The 13,145-nt window shown below is 41.3% G+C and overlaps 1 protein-coding gene across 1 annotated transcript in view; it reads left to right on the top strand.

Annotated features, from left to right (window-relative positions):
* Positions 1–13,145, top strand: part of LOC135213022 (probable N-acetyltransferase san) — a 58,909-nt gene that overhangs the window by 40,581 nt on the left and 5,183 nt on the right. The window contains exons 2-3 of the mRNA XM_064246831.1: positions 8,648–8,784; positions 9,336–9,522. Of these exons, the coding sequence (XP_064102901.1) occupies positions 8,648–8,784; positions 9,336–9,522 (324 nt within the window). The remainder of the gene's footprint in view (positions 1–8,647; positions 8,785–9,335; positions 9,523–13,145) is intronic.

The raw sequence follows: 13,145 nt of genomic DNA, 5'->3' as shown, positions 1-13,145 counted from the left end.
ACGCTATACATGCAGTCCCCGGGTTACGATGGTGTTACGAACCGTGAGAGGTCCGCTCCAAGTTCGATATAATGGTAAACAAAAAGAAATTCAACACCAACAGTTGAAACTGGGGATACGAATATAGAAAGATACACAAACACAACAAAGGTTTATTTACAAGCTTACTAACAAAGATAAATGCAGAATGGTGTCTCCTATTTACATAACACAAGTAAAATCTTACAATGTGTGAACTTGGGGAACAGTGACGTAATGTTAATACTTGCTGGCAAGTTTTGTGCTGTCGGAGATCTATGCTCGAAGCGGTGGCTTCACAAAAGGAGAACTGTAGTTGTAGACGTCTTCTTGACTCCGTATTGCAGAAAATAATGTCTATTCTTGATACTTGAAGGGCAGGGACTCCTCGAAACCTCTTGTAGAAAGTTTCTTCTCTCAAGGCTTGCTCAACGTCGAAAATACCTCCGTCGTTCTCCCTGACTGGATGACTTGACCAGATTTCAATCAAACTCTCGAGCACCTTTTCCTCTGATCCTTCGTCTGTTCCTTCTTCTCTTATCTCTCTCTGATGATCTCTGATCTCTGCTGCTGGGCTCTCGCTGATAATCTGATCTGTGACTCTTACTGATGATCTGCTCCCTCCTACTTTGTCAGTCGTATTTATACGGCAACCTGGGGGCGTGGCTTACCAGCGAACGTCACAGGCTCCCGAGATTACCGGAACTTCTTAGAAGAATCTTGACGAAGTATTGCATCAGAAATCGCGGCGTTCCTCATGTCACGTCGGCTGATTCTAGAACCATCATGAGAACAGGCGCCTCCAACACACGCGCGAAAGCCCCCGTGCTGCAGAACTTCTCGAAGATGCGTTTTCCTTTCCTTTAACTCATAATTCTTTGCTATGAAGCAATTACCATGACAGATGGGTTCGGCTTACGATGTTCTTAGGTTAAGGCGCTTTTCAATTATATTCATCAGAAATTATTTCCAGGGTTACGACGCCTACAACGCTGATCAGGCACAAGAAATATGACACCAGAAATGAAAATAATCAATATTTAAAGTTTTTTTTTTTTTTTATGAAAAATGTAATAAGAATGCAGTTTACATAGTTTTAAATGTACCCAAAGCATTAATAGTAAGGTTTTCTTAGGATTTTTGACGATGTACTGGCTTACGACGATTTTCGGCTTACAACGCGTCTCAAGAACGAAACCCCCGTCATAACCCGGGGACTGCCTGTACTTACTTGATACGGAAAGCGTTATGTTACCACTATTAGCTAATTGTTTAAATCAGATTACTTGCAAGACAAAGAATCATAATTAAAATTCCCCTCACTGACAAACAAAGCCTTAAAATGCATATGTTTATAGAACATTTTCTACTCAAAATTACTTTCTCTTTCATTCCCCAAAATACGTTTTTATTGCAGTGTCTTACCAGACAATTATACAGCTGTAGGTTCCCTACAGCTGTATAATTGTTTGGTAAATATGCAATGAAATTTAATTTCATACAATCAACTTACCTGTCAGATATATACATAGCTAAGACTCCGTCGTCCCCGACAGAAATTCAAATTTCGCGCCACTCGCTACAGGTAGGTCAGGTGATCTACCGGCCTGCCCTGGGCGGCAGGACTAGGAACCATTCCCGTTTTCTACTCATATATTTTCTGTCGCCGGTGGTATCAACATCGTTGCTGCCACCTCTTGACTGGAATTCGCTTTTCTAAGCAATTGATCATCTTTTTGTGGACTTTTGGTGACGTACCTGGATCGTTGTTTTGGCATTCGCTACTGTGGACTGGATTTGGACTTGCTTTTTGAATTTTTCTTCAGAATGTCTGATTCAAGTGTTTGTGTTGAGAATGTGTGTGAATGTAGGCTGCAAGGTGAGGATACCGAAAGCTTCGGTTGATCCTCACACTGTATGTCGCAAATGTAGGGGTTTTGATTGTTCTATTTCTAACACCTGTCAGAGTGTGAAAGGTTGAATGTTGAGGAATGGAAGACTCTAACTTCTTACTTGAAGAAGTTAGAAAAGGATAGAGTCAGAAGGGCTGCATCTAAGATGGCGGGTAGTTGTACAAGGCCTATTGAGCCTTTGGATAATTCTAACTCTTCTCTTAATTATGATTCTGTATCAGGACCCTCACTGGCCGTACATTCAGATTCGGCATCGGAAATTGCTAATCTGAAGGCTACGCTTCACAGGATGAGATCCGAAATGGCTACCATGAAAGGTAAGGATTGTGAAAGTGATATTAGTGAAGTGAGTGTCCCCAGTGTTGTGGAGGGGGCGTCTGACCGTCTCTGCGACGCTCCCAGGCCTAGACCTCTTCCAAGCTCCCAAGCCCAGAGGAGAAGGAAAGTCGAAAGCCGTACGGAGGTTGTGGAGAATTCCCCCCGGTCAGGCGTCCCTTCAGCAGGTGCTGTTTATAGACAGCCTGCTCAGGACCGCTATCGAAAAAGCGTCCTCAGAGAGTGCTTCTCTTCGTCCGCTTCTCCCTCTCCTAAACGAGGGTGGAAGGATTCGGACTTGTCCAGGCCCCTGAAAAGGCACTGGAGAGATCCTGGTTTGGATTCAAGCCCAGAACGCTTTTCGGAAGAAGAGCCTCCTTCTATCAAGAAGGCGAAGAGGGTTTCGCCGTCCCAGGATGGGGGCAACACGCCTTCGAGGTCTCCCTCTCCCGTTCAAGAAGACGCAGGAGAAGCGTCCAAAAGGATCATTTTGGCGGTACAGGAACAGCTTTCCGCCCTAGTAGGAGTCCTTGCGAAGGATCCTCCTCGTAAGAAAGACGTCAGGCTGCCGGTCAAGAAGACTCGTCTTCCTTCTTCCTCCAGGAGTGAGGCTCCTGTGAGACGTGAGTCTTTTGAGATCTCAGATAGAGACTCATGGGAAGATCTGGATTCGCCAGACAAGCGCTTAGCGCCAGCCAAGCGCGAGGCGTCCTACAGACGAGAAGCGTCCTCTAAGAGAGAGTCAGACAAGCGAGAAACGCATTACAGACGAGAGGATTCTCCCAGATGGGATACGTCTGCCAGATCAGCAGCTTCAGCTGAGCGCGGTGTAACAACCAGGCGTGAGCATTCATCCAAGCGTGAGGCTCCAGACAAGCATCTGTCACGCAAGGATGGGACTTCAGGAAGACGAGAGACTTCTACAAGGCACGAAGCGTCAGTCAGGCGCGAGACTTTTGAGAGGCGCGAGGCACCAGTCAGGCGCGAGGCGCCAGCCAAGCGCGAAGAGTCAGTCAGGCGCGAGACGCCAGCCAAGCGCGAGGATCTTGCCAGGCGCGAGGCGCCAGCCAAGCGCGAGGAGTCAGCCAGGCGCGAGACGCCAGCCAAGCGCGAGGCGCCAGCCAGGCGCGAGGCGCCAGCCAGGCGCGAGGCGCCAGCCAAGTACGAAGAGCCAGTCAAGCATAGGAGCTCTTTACACTCTCTTAGCCCCTCTCCTATTAGGAGTTTGTCCCCAGTGGAGAGAATTGTTGGACAAGAAGACCCGGAACGAGAAGTGGCCTCTCCTACTGATCCGATTATGGAAGAGGAATCAGAGGACGAGTCTCACGGTAAGGAAGGACTGTCGAACTACAAAGTCTTGACAGCTCTCCTTCTCCAGGAATACGGAGATGCGTTGATCCCTGCCGCTCCTCCTTCGCCTCGTTCACTGTTTTCATGCTCGAAGACTCCGAAATCGTCGGCTTTCTTGAAGATGAGACCGACGATTTCTATGAAGAGAGCTCTGCAATCGCTGGATAACTGGATGCTATCTAAGAAAGAGCTGGTAAGGACAGTCTTTTGCATGCCTCCCCCTAGACTGACCGGCAAGAGAGGGATTTGGTACCAGACTGGGGAGAATATGGGTCTCACTCTCCCAGCCTCAGCTGAAGCTGACTTTTCCAGTCTGGTAGACGCATCCAGGAGACATAGCCTTCACACGGCTAAGATTACTTGGGGCCTTTCAGAGTTGGATCATCTCCTCAAGGGACTTTTTCACATTCTAGAAGTCTTTAACTTCCTAGATTGGTCCCTTGGGGTGATGTCCAAGAAGGCTCATGCCCCTGAAGGGCTAGAACCGGATGTACTCCTAGCAATTTTGTCATGTATTGACAAGGCGGTGCAAGACGGCTCAGGGGAAGTTTCTTCCTTATTTGGAGCAGGTCTCTTGAAGAAGAGATCTGTGTTTAGCGCTTTCTTGACGAAAGCAGTATCACACTCACAAAGAGCAGCTTTGTTATTCGCCCCTAGATCTGATTTCTGTTCCCGTCACAGTTGGTGAAGGATATTTCCCGATCGCTGACGGAGAAAGCGACTCAGGATCTTCTCCTGCAATCGTCCAGGAAGAAGAGAGACAGTAATGGTGGGAGAAAAGAAAGTGGCGTCTACTCCTGTTCGGCCCTTTCGAGGTGGCCCTCCAACTAGAGTTACCGCTAAAAGGAAAACGACCGAGAAGAGAGGTCGAGCCTCGTTCCGCCCCTTCAAAAGGGGAAAGTGAAGTGGCGCTCCTCCAAACACCAGTAGGTGCCAGGCTCCGGGGATTTGCGGAAGCCTGGACTCGCATCGACACAGATCCTTGGTCGATGTCGGTTCTTCAGAAGGGATATCTCATTCCTTTCCTGGACAATCCTCCCCTGACGTCAACTCCGAGGGAATTGTCCGCCAATTACAAGGACCCTGTGTTGAAAGATACTCTTCAACAAATGGTGGATCAGATGTGGGACAAGAGAGCTATAGAACTTGTGCTGGATCAAAGCTCCCCGGGGTTTTACAATCGTCTTTTCTTGGTTGCGAAAGCCTCGGGGGGATGGAGGCCAGTTCTGGATGTCAGCGCTCTGAACAAGTTTGTTCAAAAACAGAAGTTCTCCATGGAAACCTCTGCTTCAGTCCTGGCGGCTCTTCGCCAAGGGGATTGGATGGTGTCTCTGGATCTCCAGGACGCATATTTTCACGTCCCGATCCATCCTTCGTCGAAGAAGTACCTCCGTTTCATGACGGGGGGAAGGATCTTCCAATTCAGAGCCTTGTGCTTCGGCCTGTCGACGGCTCCTCAGGTTTTCACGAACCTTTTGAAAAATGTGGCGAGATGGCTTCATCTGAAAGGAATCAGTATATCTCTTTACCTAGACGACTGGCTTATCAGAGCAAAGTCAGAGGAACAGTGTTTGGAGGACCTGACTGTGACACTAAACCTTATAAAGACTTTAGGATTACTCGTGAACCTCGAGAAGTCCCAACTGATCCCCAGCCAGAACTTGGTCTATCTGGGGATTCGGATGGATTCTCGGGGTTTTCGAGTATTTCCTTCTCAAGAGAGACTAGCGAGAGGTTTAGAAAAAGTCTCTCTCTTCCTAAGGAAGAAACGGACTTCGGCGAGGGAATGGTTGAGCCTGTTAGGGACCCTTTCCTCGCTCGAACAGTTCTTTCACCTAGGAAGACTTCATCTCCGTCCTCTTCAGTTCTTCCTCAGAAGTTCGTGGAACATGAAGACAGGACGCCTCTCGGACTTTTTTCCCATTCCAGATCTGATAAAACGACATCTAGAATGGTGGTTACTCCCACTGAGGGAAAACAAAGGTACTTCCCTGGAAATACAGAGCCCAAACCTTGTATTGTTTTCCGACGCGTCGGAAAAAGGTTGGAGAGCAACTTTGGGAAAGAGAGAAGTGTCAGGCACTTGGAATGCTCTTCAAGTGTCCTGGCACATAACTGCAAAGAACTGCTAGCTGTACACCTAGCTCTAAAGAGCTTCGAACCGTTAGTATGCAACAAAATAGTACAAGTGAATGCGGACAATACAACCGCTCTGGCATACATTCGGAAGCAAGGAGGTACTCACTCGTATGCCCTTTACGAACTCACGAGAAAACTTCTGTTGTGGACATCCCAGAGGAACATCTCTCTCTTGACGAGGTTCGTTCAGGGAGTAAGGAACGTACGAGCGGAAACAGGCTTGAGCAGGAGGAACCAGGTCCTTCATACCGAGTGGACCCTCCACTCAGAAGTTTGCCTCAAGCTCTGGTCTCTTTGGGGAACTCCTCATGTCGACCTCTTTGCAACGTTCCTCTCGAGGAGACTGGAAGTCTTCTGTTCAGTGGTAGAAGATCCCAGAGCTCTAGCAGTAGACGCCTTCCTACTAGATTGGTCTCAGGTAGACGTTTACGCATTTCCCCCATTCAAGATTCTGGGGCAAGTACTCAGGAAGTTTGTGACTTCAAGGGGACAAGAATGACCCTGATAGCCCCCTTTTGGCCAGCTCAAGAATGGTTTCCAGAGGTACTGGAGTGGATAGTAGACTTTCCCAGATCCCTTCCACAAAGGAGAGATCTTCTCAGACAACCACACTTCGAGAGGTTTCATCAAAACCTCCCCGCTCTCGCTCTGACTGCCTTCGACTATCGAAAGACTGGTCAGAGCGAGAGGCTTTTCTAGTAAAGCAGCAAGCTCGATCGCTAGAGCCCGGAGAACTTCCACTATCCGGGTTTACCAATCCAAGTGGGAAGTTTTTAGAAGGTGGTGTAAGTCAAAGAAGTTGTCCTCCTCTAGTACCTCTGTAGCAGAAATAGCTGAATTTTTGTTATTTCTGAGGGAAGAATCGCAGCTCTCCGTAGCCACGATAAAGGGCTATAGAAGTATGCTATCGGCCGTCTTTAGGAATAGAGGCCTAGATTTGGGAAACAATAAGGATCTGCATGATCTGATTAGGTCGTTTGAGACCAAGAAGTCTAGAATGACTTCTCCCCCTAACTGGAATCTAGACGTAGTACTGAAGTTCTTGGCTTCAGAGAGATTTGAACCCCTACATTTGGCCTCGTTTCGTGATATAACAAGAAAATGTTTATTCCTTTTGTCACTGGCGACGGCAAAAAGGGTTAGCGAACTGCACGCCCTTAGTGACAAAGTCGGGTTCAATGTAGATTCAGCCATCTGTTCCTTCAAGGAATTATTCTTGGCGAAGAATGAAAATCCTTCGAACCCCTGGCCGAGAAACTTCGAAGTAAAAGGATTATCGGGTCTCGTCGGCAGGGAACCGGAGAGGTCTCTTTGCCCAGTAAGGGCATTAAAGTTTTACTTAAAGAAAAAGGAACAGTTGGGAGGTTCTAGACAAGGCCTGTGGTGCTCAGTGAAGGATCCATCAAGACCTATGTCTAAGAATGCATTAGCCTTTTTTGTCAGGAACGTAATTATGGACGCTCATAAGGCTTGCACGGACGATTCTTTAAAACTCCTGAGAGTAAGAGCTCATGAAGTGAGAGCAGTGGCGACGTCTCTCTCTTTTCAGAGAAATATGTCGCTGAAGAATATCTTGGAAGCGACATATTGGAGATGTAATTCTGTGTTTGCGGCTCACTATTTGAAGGACGTGCGTGTGACCTATGAAAAATGTTTTTCATTAGGTCCTTTTGTGTCTGCGGGCACAATCCTGGGTACAGGAGCTTACAACAATCCTTAAAAATTTTTTTTTTTACTACTTAAGTCTAATAGATATGTTCTAGACTTTCTGCTGAACAAGTGCAGTTGCCGCACAAGCGGCCAGTCACTTCAGTTTAGTAAGGAACTCTTGTGATATCTTGTATTAGATAAAATTTTTTTTTTTTTGAAATTATTGTGTGCTGGTGCATTGTGGTTTGAGTTACGGTTGTTGCGAAGAGTTGGGGATAACTCTGAGCAATTTTTAATACTAACATGGTGGTTAGGATCAGGTGGTCGGGATTGGTTGTGTGCTCCTTAATAAGGTGTGTTGTCATGTAAGTGGATCAGCACCCATTGACAAAGTCCTTTCAGGCTCTGCCGAGTAAGTGGATAAGACCCCTTCGGCAGACCCACAAGAATTCTTGGCCATAGATCACATATCTCGCTAAAGTTTCTTGAGGTGATGCAGACTACGGGGAAAACACCCACGAAGTCTACCACCTATCAGGTAGGAACCAAGGTTTTTATTTTATACCTACAACAGATGTTGTTTACCTGTCTATTCTAGTAGTAGCTGTCTCTTACCCTCCACCGAAGGGTGCCAATCAGCTATGTATATATCTGACAGGTAAGTTGATTGTATGAAAATGATATTGTTATAATACAATAAAGTTTCATACATACTTACCTGGCAGATATATACGATTAGGGCCCACCCAGCCTCCCCGCAAGGAGACAGGTGGAAGAGAAAATATATGAGTAGAAAACGGGAATGGTTCCTAGTCCTGCCGCCCAGGGCAGGCCGGTAGATCACCTGACCTACCTGTAGCGAGTGGCGCGAAATTTGAATTTCTGTCGTGGACGACGGAGTCTTAGCTATGTATATATGCCAGGTAAGTATGTATGAAACTTTATTGTATTATAACAATATCATTTTTATTATAGAAATTACATATTTGCATAAACCCATGTTACATCGGGGGTATATATATATATATATATATATATATATATATATATATATATATATATATATATATATATAATATATATATATATATATATATATATATATATATATATATATATATATATATATATATATATATATATATATATATATATATATATATATATATATATATATATATATGAAAATACAGTAACAGTATATTCAGTAAGTCTGGTGAAGCTTGCTTTCTGGTATAAAAGCACTTCTCTTATTCTTTCAGGGCACGCATTGAGCTGGGGGACGTCACTCCCCACAACATTAAGCAGCTGAAACTCCTGAATCAAGTGGTATTTCCTGTTAGCTATAATGACAAATTTTACAAAGATGTGCTTGAAGCCGGAGAACTAGCAAAATTAGGTAAGATAAAATATCCTTCATTTATATATTGTCTGAATTTGATATTAGTGTAGTCAGAAAATCTTTATTTTATTGTATATGAATGTACCCCACTTTCAGAGGTTCTGTAAATGTTTGTGGAGACAGTAATATGCAATTTTTTTTGCAAGTTTAAAATAGTTTTCCAAAAAAAGATAAAATACATTGTCCAAAAAAGAATTTTATCAGTTCAAAATATAAGTAGTTGCATTTTCAAAAAAAAGTATATGGATAAAAATTGATGCAAAAGTCTTTTATTTTGCATTTCACAATTTAAAAATATTTGTATTGAGATTATCTCATAGTATCTGCCAAGAATTTTTGAGAAAAACTTTTATGAAGACTGTATTTGATACAGGCTATAAGAATATTGTTAATGTCTATTTTTCCAGGGTTTTCTCTTTTTTCATATGTACATACAGCTGTTGCAAGAGATTTTTTTTTTTTTGCTATCAAAAAAGTGTCATTGCTGAGTCTATTTTGTGATAATTTGTATTGGTTGCTGTTTAACAACTAGCCTTTAATATCTGCAGCATACTACAATGATATGGTCGTTGGCGGAGTGTGTTGCCGTGTAGATGTGTTGGATGGACAACGGCGACTGTACATAATGACATTAGGCTGTTTAGCTCCATATCGACGGCTAGGGATAGGCACAAAAATGTTGGAACATGTTCTGAACTTTGTTGAAAGAGAAGGAAACTTTAACTCAATATTTTTGTAAGTATTTGAAAGTTTGTATATTTTTGTTTTATATTGCTTTTGATTAATAATAAAATTTTATAGCTTCAATAAACTTCCATGTATTTGAAGCTTTAAAGTAAGTCCTGGGTTTATGTGAAGTGGCATTTTTAGACCAACTGTCAGATTTGGTTATCTTTATCTGTTTTTCAAATATTTAGTTAATATCCAATACATGTTTGCTTGAATAGGATTTAGTAAAAGATTAGAAATGAGAAATCAAAGCAAATGGAGAATTAATCATTATGATCTTCACTCAGATGGGATTTGAATATTGTCAGAACATATGAAATTTTTTTTACCACTTCGTGGCTAGGGGCAGTTTTCTTTAGGAACTGTGTTCCATCGGTTACTTTCATCATGGAACATACAAAATCATAGATCCAAAAAATGTATAGTTCATATGGTATCTTACAACTTTCTTATTTTTGCAGATTCTGTATTTCATTCTTAGATGAACAACTTTTATTATCCAGTGCAAAGCCAGTGTCAAGACTTGTTCATATATTCAGCTATAAACTAATGTTTAAGGGGGCCGGCCAGAACCCTTATATATGGGGTATAGGGCGAAAAATGCAGTCATGAAAAAATTCATGGAGCTTCGTATGGCAATGCAGAATACATTTACGAAATATTTCTTCAAAATTCCTCTTACTTTCGTAGTTACAGGTTAATTTGTGAACGTAACTCAATAAGCCTAAAACATTGATCCATACAAGAAAATGCAATGTTTCTTCTTTTATCATAAATTTTGATAATTATTGTCAAAGAAATTGTGACCAATGGCATCTGTAGAGATTCCATGAGTCGCAGAAGGGAAGTCAGCTAGCTACCAACCACGATTCAGTGCGAGCACAAACCTCATGTAATGTACAAGCTTCAGTTTCACCCCTGACATTCGCTTGCTTTTACACATATGTTTATATCTGGTTCAGCAAGAATTTCATCATGCCAATGAGGAAAAGACAAGGAAAACATCTCGCTAACATACAGAAAAAGAAAATTCGCTGAAATATGATTACAGAATATAATATACGCGATATTAGTGTAGTTAGTGAAGAGAGAGGGGGAGGGTTGCGTAGTAACGCCCCCGTCTTGCCTGACACACACGTCACTGTATCCCAGGCTATGATCTTTGAGCAAAGGGATCTTCATTTATGATAAATAACATAGTTTTGGTTTACTAATACCCAAAAAGGAATATGAAATTCATAATAATCATGATTTATTAACATTGTCTTTGGAAAAAGAGTACACGTTCGAGTTTCACCTCAGACATTCTCTTGGTTTTACGTTTGTTTATCTTTTTTTTGGCAAGAATTTCATCTGCCAAAGAGGAAAATACAAGGAAAACATCTCGCTAACATACAGATGAAGGAGAGAGAGAGAGAGAGTTGCGTAGGAAGGAGTGCCCCGTCTTGCCTGACGCAGTGCCCCAGGCTACGATATATGAGCAAAGGGATCATCATTTATGATTAAATTATGATAAATAACATAGTTTTGGTTTATTAATACCCAAAAAAGAAATATACATTCATAATAATGATTATTTAGTAACATTGTCTTTATAAAAATACAAAGGAAAACTTTGAATGCCCGTATCTCAAAACTATACTTATTGACCTTCAAATTCTATCTTCTCACTTAGTTTTAAAGCTATAGCATTGAAATTTGGTATATAGCTTAGAGAAACATTATAGAATAATCATATAGAGCCATTTTTTCCAATTTTTGTTTTGTATTTTTCTTTTCCCTGATTTATAGGGTTTATTTTTTTTTACCATATATATTTTTTTCCTGATTTATAGGGTTTATTTTTTTACCATAATGAAAAATTCATATCTAGCAAAAAAATTACTTTTAGAAAAAAAAAACTTCATTTGATTGGAGGTCTACATCAGGTCTATATATGGTAGTAATCCCAGGTCTTAATATTAAATTAAAAATGGTTATTTTTGGGATAAATTGCCCTGGCGTCACAAAACCGAAGGTCAGAGGTGAAAATCATATGCGGTTTGGAGATGTCCCAAGTCACCATATTAAGTGGTATGAATGTGAAAGTCCTGTCCTTAAAAAATGGCATTAGCTGGCCGGTTCCCTTAATATCGTAATGATTATATAGTAATTACAAAAACAGTAGCATTTCCATGTCTGAATGTAGTCCCAGAAAAAAAAGGTTTTTGCTACACAATTGTGTAATGCAATAAGTTCCCGAATGTTAGGCATATTTTAATTAGTGGTCTAGATGCTTCCAGGGTATGTGCTTCTGTTGGTAAAAGTCTGATAGCCACTGAAATATACTGCAAACTAATTTCTCTTAACTGTATTTTTCCCATAGGGCCATGAATTGGATACCTTCCACCTTAAAAGAAAAGTTACACCATATTTAAATTTGCCAAGTTAAAAAAAAAGTTATATAAAAATTTGCCATTATGAAAGACTTAGAGAACAATGGTATGGAATTAGTAGTTTCTTGAGTTACACTAAATTTATAAAAATTTTGATGCCTCTGCTGTAAGCACTTTTACAAACTAACTATAATTAGCAGTTATAGTATAAAGTTTTTGTAACAAAGATAAGGACTTGAGTTATTGTGGTAAATTCTCCAAAATACATATCCTCTGCACAAGAATATTTTATGCTTAAAATAATAATGTCTTTCAAAAATATTTGCTCCTTAAAAAAAGAAGGGTCACTATATATATTAAACATGCTAAATTACTCATGCCCCTGTTTTGTTTAGCAGTGTAAATTAACTGCATAAACTATTCTTTCCTCGGTAATCTGTCTTTGGTTAATTTACATACATTAAAGCGCCTTCCTATCTGCTTCTTTAGATGACCATTAAATTTCTGAACTCTGTGTTTGGTCTACATTTTTCTTGTTAGGTGTGTTTGACAGCCTTTGCAGTTGAAGGTTGCTTTTCATCATTTGGTTTTTGTTCAAGTACAGTGCTTGAAGCATCTCGGTTATTGTTACTAGTAATGCTAAGGCAACCAAAACTTAAATTATTTCCAGCTTCCTCTTATGGCATGTGAACTCCTTACATTTTTTCAAATTTCTCTTTTGGCATGTGGACTCCTTTCTGGTATTAGTAGCTCCTCTGGTGTTGGCAGTATCCCCAATAACAAAATTTCTTTTCTAATTTTGAGATTTTGCAAATTGGAGGAAAATTTTGAACTCCTGAAATGTAGTAGTACTGTCAAACCAACCATTGTATATACTGGCTATATTTTCACTGAAAATTTTGAAGAACCAGCCCCTAAATATAATACTGACAACCATCTACTATCCATACAGTTATATTTTGCATGTAAAAGACCTCCCCCAATTCATAAACCATAAGTGTGCTTAGGCTTTGTAAGTTATGTAGGCTAGCAGTATTTTTCAGAAACTGTGCTGTCACACATGAATGAGATACACGATTTGGTAGCATTAATTGTGCTTAGTATATTTACCCATATACCTTCTACAGACAGTCCCTTTTTTACACCATGGATTATGACTGATTTGTCTCATTGAAGTTGGATTCTAATCTGGAGATCCATTTTCAAGTACTTTAAATTCTTGAGATATGATGCAATGACATTGAGAGTAACTTT

Source organism: Macrobrachium nipponense, chromosome 42 (genome assembly GCF_015104395.2).
Source record: "Macrobrachium nipponense isolate FS-2020 chromosome 42, ASM1510439v2, whole genome shotgun sequence".
NCBI lineage: Eukaryota > Metazoa > Arthropoda > Malacostraca > Decapoda > Palaemonidae > Macrobrachium > Macrobrachium nipponense.
This window is presented reverse-complemented; position numbering and strand designations above follow the sequence as displayed.